The 14,635-nt window shown below is 37.4% G+C and overlaps 1 long non-coding RNA gene and 1 gene segment (V, D, J or C); one reads left to right on the forward strand and one right to left on the reverse strand.

Moving 5' to 3' along the window:
* Positions 1–480: 480 nt before the first annotated feature.
* LOC118240972 (uncharacterized) lies at positions 481–10,813 on the reverse strand. 2 transcript variants are annotated; one of them, XR_014123020.1, is made up of 3 exons: positions 10,715–10,813; positions 1,493–1,553; positions 481–966 (listed from the first exon to the last, which is right to left on the reverse strand). It is a non-coding gene; the product is annotated as an uncharacterized LOC118240972 (long non-coding RNA). The 2 variants fall into 2 exon arrangements; XR_014123019.1 differs by lacking the exon at positions 10,715–10,813 and adding an exon at positions 8,664–10,018.
* Positions 10,814–11,981: 1,168 nt separating this feature from the next.
* Positions 11,982–13,908, forward strand: LOC118240826 (immunoglobulin kappa constant-like). The segment is given in 2 exon segments: positions 11,982–12,117; positions 13,536–13,908. Coding segments are annotated over 2 exon segments (456 nt in total).
* Positions 13,909–14,635: the final 727 nt, after the last annotated feature.

The raw sequence follows: 14,635 nt of genomic DNA on the forward strand, positions 1-14,635 counted from the left end.
GAATATAAAATGTATTGAAAAATGTAATGGAATGCTTCTCCCCCCATGAGTCACGTGGTTTGGCCCACCGCATGCAGGGGAATTACGTTTGTTGTCACGCCCCCTACATGATGGCACGCACCTGTACGGGGTTCACGTTGAGTGTATGTCTGTTTATTTAAAGCCCTGTCAGTGTGGGCCTCATGGTTGGTCATTGTTAGTGTTAGTGTAATGTTAGTGTCAATGAGTGTGTAGCCGCTGTTAGTATAACCCAACGTTTGTACCATTTTATGTTGTCTTTGTTGTTTGTGTGTTCCTGTCTATTAGTGTTATTATGTGTGAGTGCCACGCGTGTCCTTTATGTTTCATGTCATTAAATGTTTCACATCGTCAAGGGAGTCTGTGCGTCCTGCTCAACGCCATGATAGCAAATACATGAATGAATGAATGAATGAATGAATGAATGAATGAACAGTCACATACTAGAACACTTCTGTCCATTTCAGTGAGTTTGTAGGTATTTTATTATTTCTCTATTAGCAGTATAGCATTCTATACTAAGATCCTATACTAAGATAAGACTACAGTAACCCCGTAAGTGAAAACACAGACAATAAAACCCAGGGCCCAAACACAACGGCATCCACTCCCTACTTATCAGAGCACACAAATAGATACATAATATATACAAATACATACCTACTATATACAAATAGGTAAATAATATATACAAATTTACAACAGTGGCCAAGTTAGAGGGATCAAACAAGCTCAGAATCAGAGTAAGGGGAGAAAGAGACCAAGCACTGAATCAAATATCAGAACTATCACTAGAACAAACAGGTGTCCAAAATATCATCTTTCTCTTTCTTCTTCCTCCAAAACACTTCCTTATATCCCTCCTCCAGGCAGGGCCTTGTTTCAGGGCTGGACAGTGAGTATGAAGATCTGTAGAGGAACTCTGGACTGGGTCTTGGGTAACTGGAACTGGAGAGAACAGAGCTTCACACACATACATATGACACAGGGGGAGGTGTATCCAGTACAGTTCAGAAGCAGCCCTTCACTCTCTGTTCTGTAATGGTGATTTAGATCAGTGGATGTGTGGAAGCACATGAACAGACAGCACTCCAGTTGTCTGGTAGATGTGGGGACTCTTTAGGAGGAAGGATTTCCTGTCTGCTGGTGTTTTGGTCCTCCTGGGCTAAAATTTATTTATTTATTTCAACGTCAGTAAAATATTAATCATATGAAACTAATAATACATTATTTGTGTTGAAATTATGTTCCTTCCTTCTTAGCATAGCAAAACTTTAGTTTGTGTAAATGGTAAATATTGTGACTTTTTCCCTGGAGAGAAATTCCCAGGATGATGGACTCAGCTACACTACACAGTAATTCTAGATTGTCACCCTTTGTCCCATCATCACCTGAAATTATCCAGAAATTAACATAGCAGGACTTTAAAATAACTCTTTTATTCTAAAAAGAGGGAAGAATTAACTTCACATACCAGTTGCTGTCTGGACAGTTTAACACAGTATTTCCTCAGCAGCTTTTCCAGGATCTCCAGGCTAAAAACAGCAGTAAAATGATTAAAAGAATCAAGAGTAACTCAGACCAGTTCACTAGGTAGTGATCACCTGTCCTTATACACCACAGTGATGTTCATATATTACTGCCTTTGTCCAGAACCTGAGTGTGGAAGCAGGACGTTATCAGGGGTTGGTTTAAAGGAAAGATGTTAATCTGCTACATATGTAGTGATGTAAGTATCTATTACACAATGATGACAATTTAAAAGAGCAAACGGTTCAGTACTGTAGTGTTTTGGAGTTGATGATTTGAGTTGAGTGCAGATTTAGCAGCTATTCAGCTGATCTCAGATCAGTCTGTGTTTGAGTCAGAGCAGTTCCTCTACAGCTGAGGGAGGTTTTTGTACAGCATTCTAACACTGTGTGAATGGAGTGTAACCCTGCTGACAGTAGTAATCTCCTGCATCTTCAGCCTGGACTCCAGTGATTTTTAGAGTAAATTCTGTACCAGACCCACTACCACTGAATCGATCTGGAACTCCAGTCTGACGGTTTGATGCATAATAGATCAGGAGTATAGGAGCTTCTCCAGGTTTCTGTAGGTACCAGTGGAGATAATTGCTAACACTCTCACTGGCCCTGCAGCTGATAGTAACAGTCTGTCCTGCTGTAAGAGACTGAGATCCTGGAGTCTGAGTCAGGATTATTTCCCCAAATGATTCTAAAAAAATGATCACATACATAATAACATTTAAATTTGGATGAATTTTAAATAAATAAAATCCAAATTAAAAATATTGTAACTCTGAAAATTAAAATTGCAGCAAATAAACATGAACATCCAAAACCAAGTAAAAATGAAAACTAAACTTATTTCAGTTTGTCTCACCCTGAGTGAGGAGTCCCAGTGTCCCCAGCAGTAGAATGAGTGACATCATCATTGTGCTGTGTGTCAGTGTGTGTTAAAGGACTGAACACTCTCTGATCACCACTACAGCTCTTAAAGTGTGTGGAGCAGTGAAGCAGCTCACATATGCAAACAGGACAACTGACATTTCACCTCACAGCACTAGTTTGTACGTCTGATTCACTTTATCAAATAAATGAAAGAATCTCTCCTCTTCTCTCCTCTTCTCTCTCTCCTCTTAGAGCTCTCAGTAATCCTCTCTTATGTGCTGCACTCTCACATTCAGTCATGATTTTTCTACACTTGGTTTTCCTGACATTGAAGATCATGTTGGTATTGATGACACCTGTGTTATGTCTGCATCAGTAGAACATTTAGAAAAGACAGTATGTAATGTCTACATTCAATAGCACTATGGACACGTGGTAGTGGAATTGGAACTCTCCTTTTTACTAGGTCATTCACCCAAGCTATGTGAATATAGATAGCAGCAAGTTTAAGCAATACACATTTCTTCCCACCTTATTAAGAAAGTCTTAGAAATTACAGTTCTCTAACTTTTTTTTTTTCTAGAGGTAGAGGGTAGACGGCATCTGACCCTGAGCCAGTTTAGGGGAATATTCTGCCCCATAACAGAACAGGCCCCCTATAGCAGACAGTACTCTGGGTCTCAGAGTATCAAGTACAAAACTGCAGCCCTGATGTGGAGTATTACAGTAGGTCAGCAAAACTGTGTCTAACCTCTGCTGGACACTGGTGGAGGAGGACTTGGAGGATCTCAGTGCAAACTTGCACAAACCTTTCGGCAGCTGAGTGAATGTTTCAAGTTTCAAGTTTGAAATTTGGTTTATTCTTCCCACAGGCCATTCGGGCCCTGAATCAGGGAAACTGATAAACTGTGGGGACCACCACCACCATGTAGCATAACTGTATATATATAGATATTCTATTACCACCATGTAACATAACTGTATAACTGTATATATATATATATATATATATATATATATATATATATATATATATATATATATATATATATATATATATATTCAATTACCCTGTAACACAACTGTAACTATGTTATGTTATTATACAAAACGGATCTGTACATTCTGTACATTGTGTACATATATACACAACCATATACTTTGTAAATTGTGTATATAATCATATTATACATATATTGTACATACATTGTTAATATATTTTGTACATACATAGAATATATATATTTCTCTTTGCATATATATATTTCACGTATATAGAATATCTATGCACCCCTGTTTTCTTTCCTCAGTTTGGGCAGAGCACTCTAAACCATTTCCCTGCGAGTTATACTGTGTATGACTATGTATGTGACAAATAAACCAAACTTGAACTTGAACTTGTGTACATATGTGTGTGTCACTATAATGTCAGAGGTTTTTGAATGACAGCTTCATTAGAATGTATCACTATGGGTGACTTGTGGATGAGGCACTAAACTCAGTGAGTGGTAAGCTGGACTGTGGATGTCTCAGAGGTGCAGGAGGCAGTTCTGACCAGTGCAGGAGAACAGAATGCAGCAGCTCTGTCTGTATTCTGTTCTGTGTCCTGGCATTTCTGTTACTTCCACTGAAATAAAGCTTCATTTTGGACATTGTCTGCTCTTTTATAACTGATAAACATCTTTAATAATGTTACCAGACAGTTCTTGGTAATGGGACAAGCAGGAATGATTACTACTTTAAACAAATATAACGCTTTTACCCTGTGATTCAACTTTCGGTGCTTTGTTGTAAACTTCATTTTTATGCATATTTTCCAACTTCAAGTTGAATGGTTAATGATTTTAAGCATATCAGGTGATGTGTATTTGTGTAATGAGGGAGGGTGTGGGCTAAGGAGATCAACACCCTATAAGAAGCTGTGCATAATTATTAGGCAGCTTCTTTTCCTCATGCAAAAAGGGGACAAAAAAGAGATTTATCTGACTCTGAAACATCAAAAATTGTAAAAAGTATTCGAGACGGATGCAGCACTCTTAAACTTGCTAAGATATTGGGGCATGACCACAGAACTGTCAAACATTTTGTTGCAAATAGTCAACAGGTTCACAAGAAACATGTTGAGAAAAAAGATTCAAATTAAAGATTAGAGAAGAATCAAATGTGAAGCGACCAGCAACCCATTATCCTCCAGTACTGTCATATTCCAGACCTGCAACCTACCTGGAGTGCCCAGAAGTACAAAATGTTCAATACTCAGAGATATGACCGAGTGAAATGTCACATAACGTCAAGAATGTCAATAATGTCAAGACTGGGCCAAGAAATATCTGAAGATATCTGATATCTGATTTTTCAAAGGTTTTATGGACTGATAAGATGGGAATGACTCTTGACAGATCAGTTGGATGGACCCCTGGCTGGATTAGTATTGGGCACAGAGCTTGACTTCGACTCAGACCCCAGCATTGTGGAGGTGAGGTACTGCTATGGGCTGGTATTTTTAAAGATGAGCTAGCTGGACCATTTCTGGTTGAAGATGGATGCAAAATCATCTCCCAAACCTAAGGCCAGCCTTTCGAAGACACTTTCTACAAGCAGTGGTAAAGGGAAAAATCTGCATCTTTCAAGGAGACCATGATTTTTATGCAGATGTAACGGCACCCCGGTCTGTTCCATGTGGACAAACAGGAGAGCCAAATATTAGAGGGATAACGTGGACAGTACAAGGGGTTGAAAGACTTTTATAGTAATTACACTGTTATTAGAGGGAACAAACTTGCTGGAGTTCTGTAAAATAATAATTGTAATTGTCTTACATTGTTCAGGGTGGCCAACTGACTGTGTAGGTAACTACTCGAGTTAATGCATATGTGTAGGTAACTACTAGAGTTAATGTATATGTGTAGATAACTACTAGAGTTAATGCATATGTGTAGGTAACTACTAGAGTTAATGTATATGTGTAGATAACTACTAGAGTTAATGTATATGTGTAGGTAACTACTAGAGTTAATGTATATGTGTAGATAACTACTAGAGTTAATGCATATGTGTAGATAACTACTAGAGTTAATGTATATGTGTAGATAACTACTAAGGTTAATGCATATGTGTAGATAACTACTAGAGTTAATGAATATGTGTAGGTAACTACTAGAGTTAATGTATATGTGTAGGTAACTACTAGAATTAATGCATATGTGTAGATAACTACTAGAGTTAATGTATATGTGTAGATAACTACTAAGGTTAATGCATATGTGTAGGTAACTACTAGAGTTAATGTATATGTGTAGATAACTACTAGAGTTAATGTATATGTGTAGATAACTACTAGAGTTAATGCATATGTGTAGGTAACTACTAGAGTTAATGTATATTTGTAGATAAATACTAGAGTTAATGTATATGTGTAGATAACTACAAGAGTTAGTGCATATGTGTAGATAACTACTAGAGTTAATGTATATGTGTAGGTAACTACTAGAGTTAATGTATATGTGTAGATAACTACTAGAGTTAATGTATATGTGTAGATAACTACTAGAGTTAATGCATATGTGTAGATAACTACTAGAGTTAATGTATATGTGTAGATAACTACTAAGGTTAATGCATATGTGTAGATAACTACTAGAGTTAATGCATATGTGTAGGTAACTACTAGAGTTAATGTATATGTGTAGATAACTACTAGAGTTAATGTATATGTGTAGATAACTACTAGAGTTAATGCATATGTGTAGATGTAGATATATTTACTATAATAAGGTAACGGGAGTTTGGCTTCAAAGCATGTACTTGTTTTGTTCAGCGGTTGTAAGGGGACAAGTCAAGCGTAGTGCCCCGAATTGAGGGGGAGATGTAGTTTTGGTTCACGTTATTGGAGCAGGTAATTTTCCAAATAGAAAGGAGGAAGATAAAATTGTGACTACTGGCTCTGTTTGGATATGGGTATATTTTATTTTAATAAGAGAATATTTATATAATGGGAAAATGTTTTAAATTTAAATGTTTTGAACCATAGGGGAGAGATATTATGAATTCTAGATTATGAAGTATCTAGAATTGTTCGTTCTAAGGGGCAAAGATTAAATATAAGGAGTGGCGTTGGAATGCAAGGGAGAGATTGAATGCCATAATTGGATGTACGTTAAGTTGCCTTATTTGGGTATAATTCTTTGTTGGCCTGGATGACTGATTTTTTTTTTTTTCTCTATGGTTTTTTTGGATTTTTTTTTTTAAATTTTTTTGTCTGCTTATGGCATCATGCCCCTCTCACTGGACTTTTTGAATAAATCTCCATCATTGGCACACTTACTACCGGAATCATTTTGACTGATAGACTTACAGTCCTGAAGATGTTCAGAGGAGGCTGCAGTGTCTCGGCCAAAGAAAGTAGGTGAAACCAACTGACTAGCTACAAATGAGGCTGCACTGTGGCTCAGCAAGGGTTTAACAGAGTCCTCTACAAATATATCTGACACTGAAATTGGCCTCTCACAAACAGTGCCATCCTCTCTGATGGTTGAAAGTACTGCACACAGCAGAGCACACTCACAGATTCAATGAGTTTAACAGGTGAGGAAGCCTGTCCCTCTCTTGAAAATGAGTCCTGTATCCCATGGAGCAACCCCAAAACCTTCTTCTGCATGGTTCTGTAAATACTCAGGGGAGCAGAGAAGGAACCCTTTTGTTTTGGGCTTGGTCCAATTACAGTGCTAGCATTCTCAGACATGGCAGCTGAACTCTATGAAACACCTTCAGTTTCCTTCTTCAGCTTTTCTTCTTCACTGAGACCTGCTTCTATCCCACGTGCAATAACAACTGTTGGATACAGCGAGATAGCAGATTTTGTGACTGATCACAATGGTTGCACACAAAATCCCAAACTCTGGTCGTTGTATTTGGCTATTAGGGAAAGATGGATGTGTGTGTATATGTGTTCCAGGTACACTGCCAGGATTTCTACCCTGTTTGAGACTCCGCCCCGTACCTTGCCGGGTTTTCCAGGCAACTGTATCAGCTATTTAAAAGTCCTTCCCACAATAGAGGGAGAGAGAGGGAAAGGAGACTGTGTGTTAGTTTGGAGTTTGTTTGGTTGTGATTGAAAATTTGTATGTTTTGTGTATGACCTTGTTTTTCTCCATTTTTGAACTTTGGCTTCACCCCTCCTGCTTCGTTAGCTGTGTATATATACATATATGTAGATTGTGTAAAGAGTGTAAATATTGTTTGTTTGGTACTTTTGTGTTGGACACTGGTGGTAGGGAGTGACTGCCATTTTTGTTGGGTGTGGGTTTTCTCTCTGTTTATGTATCAGAGAGTTAGGAAAGTCTTTTGCATGTTTCTGCTATTATTAGGATTAGTTAGTGTGTAGTTTTATTTGATTAGTGTCGGTTTTGGTTATTATTTTGGCCTGGGTCACTCCTGAGGGAATTGCACCAATAAGATTATTTGTAAATGATAACCTCTACAATACACTAAAAAAAGCTTCCATTTGTGTTTCTGTTTGTTTTGTTGCTGTTCCTTTTTTCACAAATTCTATTACATTAGCCATTTGCACTTCTTTTAGCTTGATACGGCCTCACAGCCTAGACGGGGTCGTAACATTGGCGTATACTTCATCAAAGTCATCCATTCCCAGGAAACATGTTACCCATGTTTAGCACATATATGCTTAAACCCCATTCTCGTGTACCATATCATAATGAATAATATAGAACTGAAGGTCAGATAATGATCATACTCACTGCTCATATTTATGACTTCTCCCAACGTTCAGACGGCTCAGACCCCTACTGGGTCTTCTGAGCAGTTTGTCCCACAGGGTCTGGTGCTCCCAGATCACATCTATATCTATCTATCTATCTATCTATCTATCTATCTATCTATCTATCTATCTATCTATCTATCTATATATATATATATATATATATATATATATATATATATATATATATATATAATTGTTCCATAGGTAGGATAGACTGGATGGATATATATTCTTCACATAAAATTAATTCGGTTGTAATATGTTGGACCAGTTATCGTTAAAAAAAAAGTACTATTAAATAACACATTAACAAGCTTCTTTATACAACAACTGATCTTTATATTCTCATTCATGTTCAGACATTCTTGCATCAAGCCTGTAATTCAGATACGAGTTTGTCTGTATTCTCAGTAAAACCCATTTAATAATGTGCAATGTACCCAATAAATGTCCATTCTATAGGCCCAGCTTACCAGATATGTGCAGCATCCTGAACATTTATGGTGTTATGATCTTCCCAATAGTCGAGAGAACAGTTTTAAATGTGAGACCCTTCTGAAACAGATTAACAATTTTTCCACGACCACAGGATGTGTCTTTTGACATGGTTGTTTAACAAATGAGAAGCTACTCACTGCATCAGTTAGGGTTAAATAACTTGTTGCCAGCTGAACCATAATCACCCACACAGTAATTAGCCAATGGGAGGCTCTTACCTATTTGCTTAGTTAAATACAGGTGGTGACCTTTTTTTTTTTTGTCCAGGCAGTGTATATGGAGTTTTAAGCATTCCTCATTTGTATATGTATTAGCGTTGATGTAAACAAGGACATTGTTGGAAAAATACTTTTAAATTCAAACAATCCATGGTTTTCAAACGTATTTCATTCTTAAAAATCTACTCCTCAAAATAATTGATTTGAGTGAGTAACGGTGCTTTTGTTATTTTTGCAGTGGTGCTTTTGTTATTTTTGCAGTGTGGTGGGTAGCATTTAGCTCGTATAGTTCCATACTTTTACAACTCAACAGTTGTTTCACACAATAGGACATGAAATAAATTCCTATCTGCTGTTAGAAGTGAATTTAGTCTGATTAAATGATCAGATTTCAAAAGTGGCCTCTATTGGCGGTAACTGCTGAGTGACACGAGCCTTTATGTAGAGCACAGCGCTTGTGACGTCATCGAACAATGACGTCACTCAAACGCTGGCGATAAAGACTTTTATGTTTTTGTTCTACAATAGGCAGAGGCACAGGCAGAGAAGCAAAGACTGCAACAACTGTGTTATACTCCTGCCTCTTCATTTGCAGCTCTAACTCACGCAGCCATACCAGTAAGTGAGGGTCTTCCAGTTTGGATGGAGACTCCTCTGATTCTACGCCCAACTCTGACTGTGGTTCATCCCCACCACTAGCCTCTGCTGAAGGTGGAGATGTCACTGGTTGAGCTGGAACCCAGGGACCTCATTTCTTTATGGCAGGATACCCTCCACTACCGATACTTCCTAAAAAACAGCCTTCACCGCCACCTCAAGGTATCGCCACATCAGGGTATCGCCACATCAAAGAAATCCTCTGTAGTGTGAAGTGTTACAACACCTATCAAACACCTCCAAATTAGAGCAGAGTGAGAATTCCACTATTGTGAAAGCATCCATCCTAACACAACAGCCAACAGTAAACTCACACCCCCTGGACAAAGTGAAAAAATGCCAGACAAAGCACACAAACAAAAAAGGGATGAGCCCTTAATTTCTGTTATGACCCAGTCCAGGTAGGGTCTGTGACAGAAATCAGCAAATGCAGAGTTGCGCTTAAATGTCAAATGCAACTGAGTGTGAATGATGGATATGTGAGTTTAGTTTACTCGTATTTTGCACTTCTAGGTATCAGCATTGATCCCTGTATTCTACAGTATTCTAGTTCATTGGTATATTGGACTCTAACCTACTGTACTGTACTTGGATATATTCTATGAGTAAATGACAAAGCGCTTTTGTAAGTCGCTCTGGATAAGAGCGTCTGCTAAATGCCGTAAATGTAAATGTAAATGTAAATGTAAATGATATAAGAGTGTAATACAATAGGCACAAATAACACCAGACAGACTTCAGGTGGGTCAACAATGAAAATGGTAAATCAGCAAACAAAAATAAAGAAACTGACTGACCAAAGTGGAACTGCATAACCTAACGAAAACAAAATGAGAAAACCAAAACACATACACATTTTCCTATCTCCCTCACCAGACACAAAACAGAGACAAACCCAAAACTGCAAAACAAACAGCACCCCACCCTACACCTGGTGTGAAGTGACACAAGTGAACACAAACTATATGCACTAGAATATAGACACTGTATACACTATATACACTAGATATAATGGCAACAGAACAAGCAGAAGGCCAAAGCGAATCTCAATGTGGAAGTAGACTAACAGGGTCAGAGCACAGAACACTCAGAACAGCAAAGAACAAACACACAAGTGAAAGCACAAGATTGAGCATGAAACTTCCTAATACCGTCTTCAGGACCCTTTTATACCCATAGGAAGGGAAGACGTGGCACGTGGGTGACGTCATCGCCAGGTATGTGGACGTCAGGGTCTTCAGCTGTCTGAGAGGATTAAGGACTCAGTGAGGAACCGGAAGGTCTCAGTGGGGAGGAATCAGATACACTGATCCTGGATCAGATCATGCACATGGATAATCTGTTTAATCCACTGAAGCCTTAGGGCATTGTCTCTGTTTTTGCATATTTTCTTAAATTCAGTTTAAAGGTTCTTAATTATAATTACATTTAGTTATTTTTGAACAAAAATATAATATTTTCAATTTATGATATTCTTACTTATCAAGTTCCTAGTACAATTACTGCAATCTGGACTTTCAGATTATTGTAGTGCTTTCTCAAGAACCAGTGGAGGGCAGCCTCACATTGTTCAATGCATCTTAAATTTTGTTTGTTTACAGTGTCACTCTCTGTGACTGTTGTTTTTGTTGATTCTTTGGTTTCATATTTGTTTGTATTGAAGATGCTGCCAAACAAAATCAAGGCAGTAAATAAATCAATATTTTATTGGATCATTACTTGGTTATATAGTTGAATTTCACAGTAAAGTTAACAGGGCCGTTCAGATAGAATCTTTACTTTTCTCAGCATTGATTATTGGTTTTGTAAAGTTATATTGACACGTCCCAAAAAATAACTCTCAAAACGTTATTTTACAATAAAATATTTTTTTAACATTTTAGTGAACAGATATTTAGATAATACAAATTAAAACTAATTTTAATATTCAAAAAACGAACCAAAGGAAAAATATATGGGCTGCAAGAAATTGATTTATTTTTAGTCTTTCTAATGCCTAGATATTTCCCTGCATATTTTAACAATTAAAAATTGTAGCAGTTAATTATTGTTTTGTAAAAGGCTTTCTAAAGGTCAGAGTGAGCGGCTTCTTTACAGCAGGAGGTTTTTGTACGACCACTGAGCGAGTTTGTATCACTGTGGAGCACTTTTGGTGGCGGCACAAAACTCTCAGTTGGACGTGAGTATCTTTCACTGCTTATCCAAAAGTTCGTATTTTCTGAAATAATAATCGATATGTTTGATCTTTGATAATGATGGAGACTTAAAACATGTTGCGGTTGCATTTCTTGTGCTTTACGGTGCAACAGGTGTTACGAGGTAATTTATCTAATAATATAATGTATGTTTGTATTTTGTTTAATTATTTTAAAAATCTGAAAAGCGTTTGGCTAAGTTTATGAGTTTTCTAAAGCATTAATGTCGAAGCTCCATATTACGCGGTATATAGTGGAGAGAGCGGCGTGTTTAGATCAGGAGGTTTTTGTTCGGACAGTAAACGAGATTGTAGCTCTGTGGTGGACTTTCGGTGGCGGAACAAAACTATCAGTTGGACGTAAGTAGACTTTAAGTTTTCTTCACAATTAATCCACGTTGTCTAAGCACGTCAATATGCCCCATGGTTCTGTAAACCACCCGTAATCTTTTGTAGACTAATTGTGGCTTTTTTAAGTATCTTCCTATATAATAACCGTTGCTATGTCGTTAGCAATATCGACTTTTTAATTTATACCGATGGAAAGTTTCTTAAGTGTCGTTCAGTAGTAAAAACATACATGTTTCAGAAATATCTCTCAACAAGCCTTCATCTGCTTGCTGGGTTCATTTTAAAAGGTAGTAATATTGGTGCATGATTGGATTTTATCGGTGCAGTTCACTTATACCGTAATACTCGCATACTGAAGATCAAAACGTTAGCTGTTACAAATACTCAAGTTCTTATATTGTACATCTAGAACACAATAATGTATGTCTTTAGATAAATTATCTTGACCTGGATGTTGCCTTAAACGTTGTTATTAGCGTACAAGAATATGAAAAATATCTCTAAAAACACAATTTTTGTAATCAATTGCTGTGATTCTACAGAGTCTACATATATCTAACGCATGAACAATAACGATATAAGTCTGAAATAGTTTAAAGGGAGCACCGAATTCAGTTTCATACACACAGTTTTAGAGGGACAAAACTCTTGTATTTAAGTTACTTTCACTCCTTACTCAAAATTAATTTAGTTTCTGTCTTTGTTTTTCTATCTTTATTTCTAATTGTATATTGCATGTATGTAGTATCTTTAATAACTTCTTTCATTACAAAAAAGAAAAGAAAAACAAGCGTCTTTGGGGTTGTATCGTTCACTAACTCTGAAGCTAAACTACGGCGCTGTAAAGAGAGGAGACGGCAGTGTGTTTAGAGCAGGTTTATGTACGGACCTTAAACTAAGTTAGTGTGTAGGACACTGGACGTAAGAAGAACTTCACTTTTTATTCCCAGTAAATCACAGTTTTAAGTAGGTATTGTTTGTAATAAAGGTCTCTTTATTAAAGCGCATTAAAGGTGAATTTATTAGCGCGTTTATCCTAACCGTTACAGTGTTGTTACAGCTTTTAGTGTAAATCGAACCTCATTTTTATCGTTTTTTTTATCAAAAGCATAAATGTTTCAGCAAAATCCCTCATCAAACATTTATTCTGCCTACTGGATTAATTTTCATTAGTATAAGTGTTTGTCCCTGACTGGAGGTTGTCGATGCAAAGCACTTTAACCGTCATACTCGCATACTGAACAATCACCGTCTGTTAAATATACTTCCATTTTAATTCATGTATGATTAGAAATTATATTGATTTAAATGGTTCATAAATTAAATATACTGCCAGGGCTTTAATGCCAATGAAAAATTATATTGTTGATCTAAAACATTTAACGGTTCTTGCCTGTCTGAGCTGTAGACCGTGTTGTGTCTCCTAGGTGACGCCCCGCCCACCCTCACGGTCCTGCCCCCCTCCAGTGTACAGCTGCAGCAGGAGAAGGTCACACTCGTGTGTCTGGCCAACAAGGGCTTCCCCTCAGACTGGAAGCTGAGCTGGAAGGTGGCTGGTAGCAGCTGGAGCTCGGGGGTGAGCCAGAGCTCCGGGCTTCTGCAGAAGGACGGCCTCTACAGCTGGAGCAGCACCCTGACCCTCCAGAAGGAGGAGTGGCTGAAGAAGACAGTGACCTGTGAGGCCACCAAGGACTCCCAGTCTCCTGTCACACAGACACTGAGTAGAGAGCAGTGTGCTGAGGAGTGAAACTCCCACATGTGTACTGAAGTGTTCTCCTCTCACTCATTAATGTGCTGTCTTTTAGATAGTCTGTGTTTATTACTCAAATGTTCCTGTTTATTGTTCAAAATGAAATAAAGAAATTTGAATAAATGTTATAGTCTCTTAATTAGAACATTTCCCACAACATTACTCATAACAATAAATACCTTTAAAGTCTACATTTCTATACAGTAGAAACACTAATGTGTGATGAGGTATAGGATTAAACTTTGATAAACCTGCCATTTCATCAATCATAATAAAGAAGGAAGCAGGAAGCCAGATATTATGGAAGCAAAAAATAAGATATTTCCACGTTTTATTCACTACAAACTGTAACATGAGTAAGTCGGTGTATTTTAGGAACATCAGGGGCTGGAGGACAAACCATCTTTGGCCCTTTCACTATATCACAATATTATCATTTTTAGATCATTTATGCCTGAAACTAATCCCATCATGCTTTATATCACTCTGTTGCGCAAGCTGGGCTGTTTTTCAATAAAATACTCTCATTAAAATATTTCTGCCTGAAACTAACCCCCTTTAGCACTTGTCTGTTTAAAATAAAGCTTTGACCTAATGTATTAAGTGTAATAACAAAGAACTGCTTAATATTTGGTACATTTTTTTTATTATTAATTGAGTCACACGGTGCTATTATGACACAGCCTGGTTTATCACACAGTGTTACTGAACTAAATGTGTATTGCTCTAAGTTACCCTGTACAGGTTTAACATACATACACCCCACTCACCTGATAT

Source organism: Electrophorus electricus, chromosome 4, assembly GCF_041902795.1.
Source record: "Electrophorus electricus isolate QZ-2024a chromosome 4, ASM4190279v1, whole genome shotgun sequence".
Classification (NCBI taxonomy): Eukaryota; Metazoa; Chordata; class Actinopteri; order Gymnotiformes; family Gymnotidae; genus Electrophorus; species Electrophorus electricus.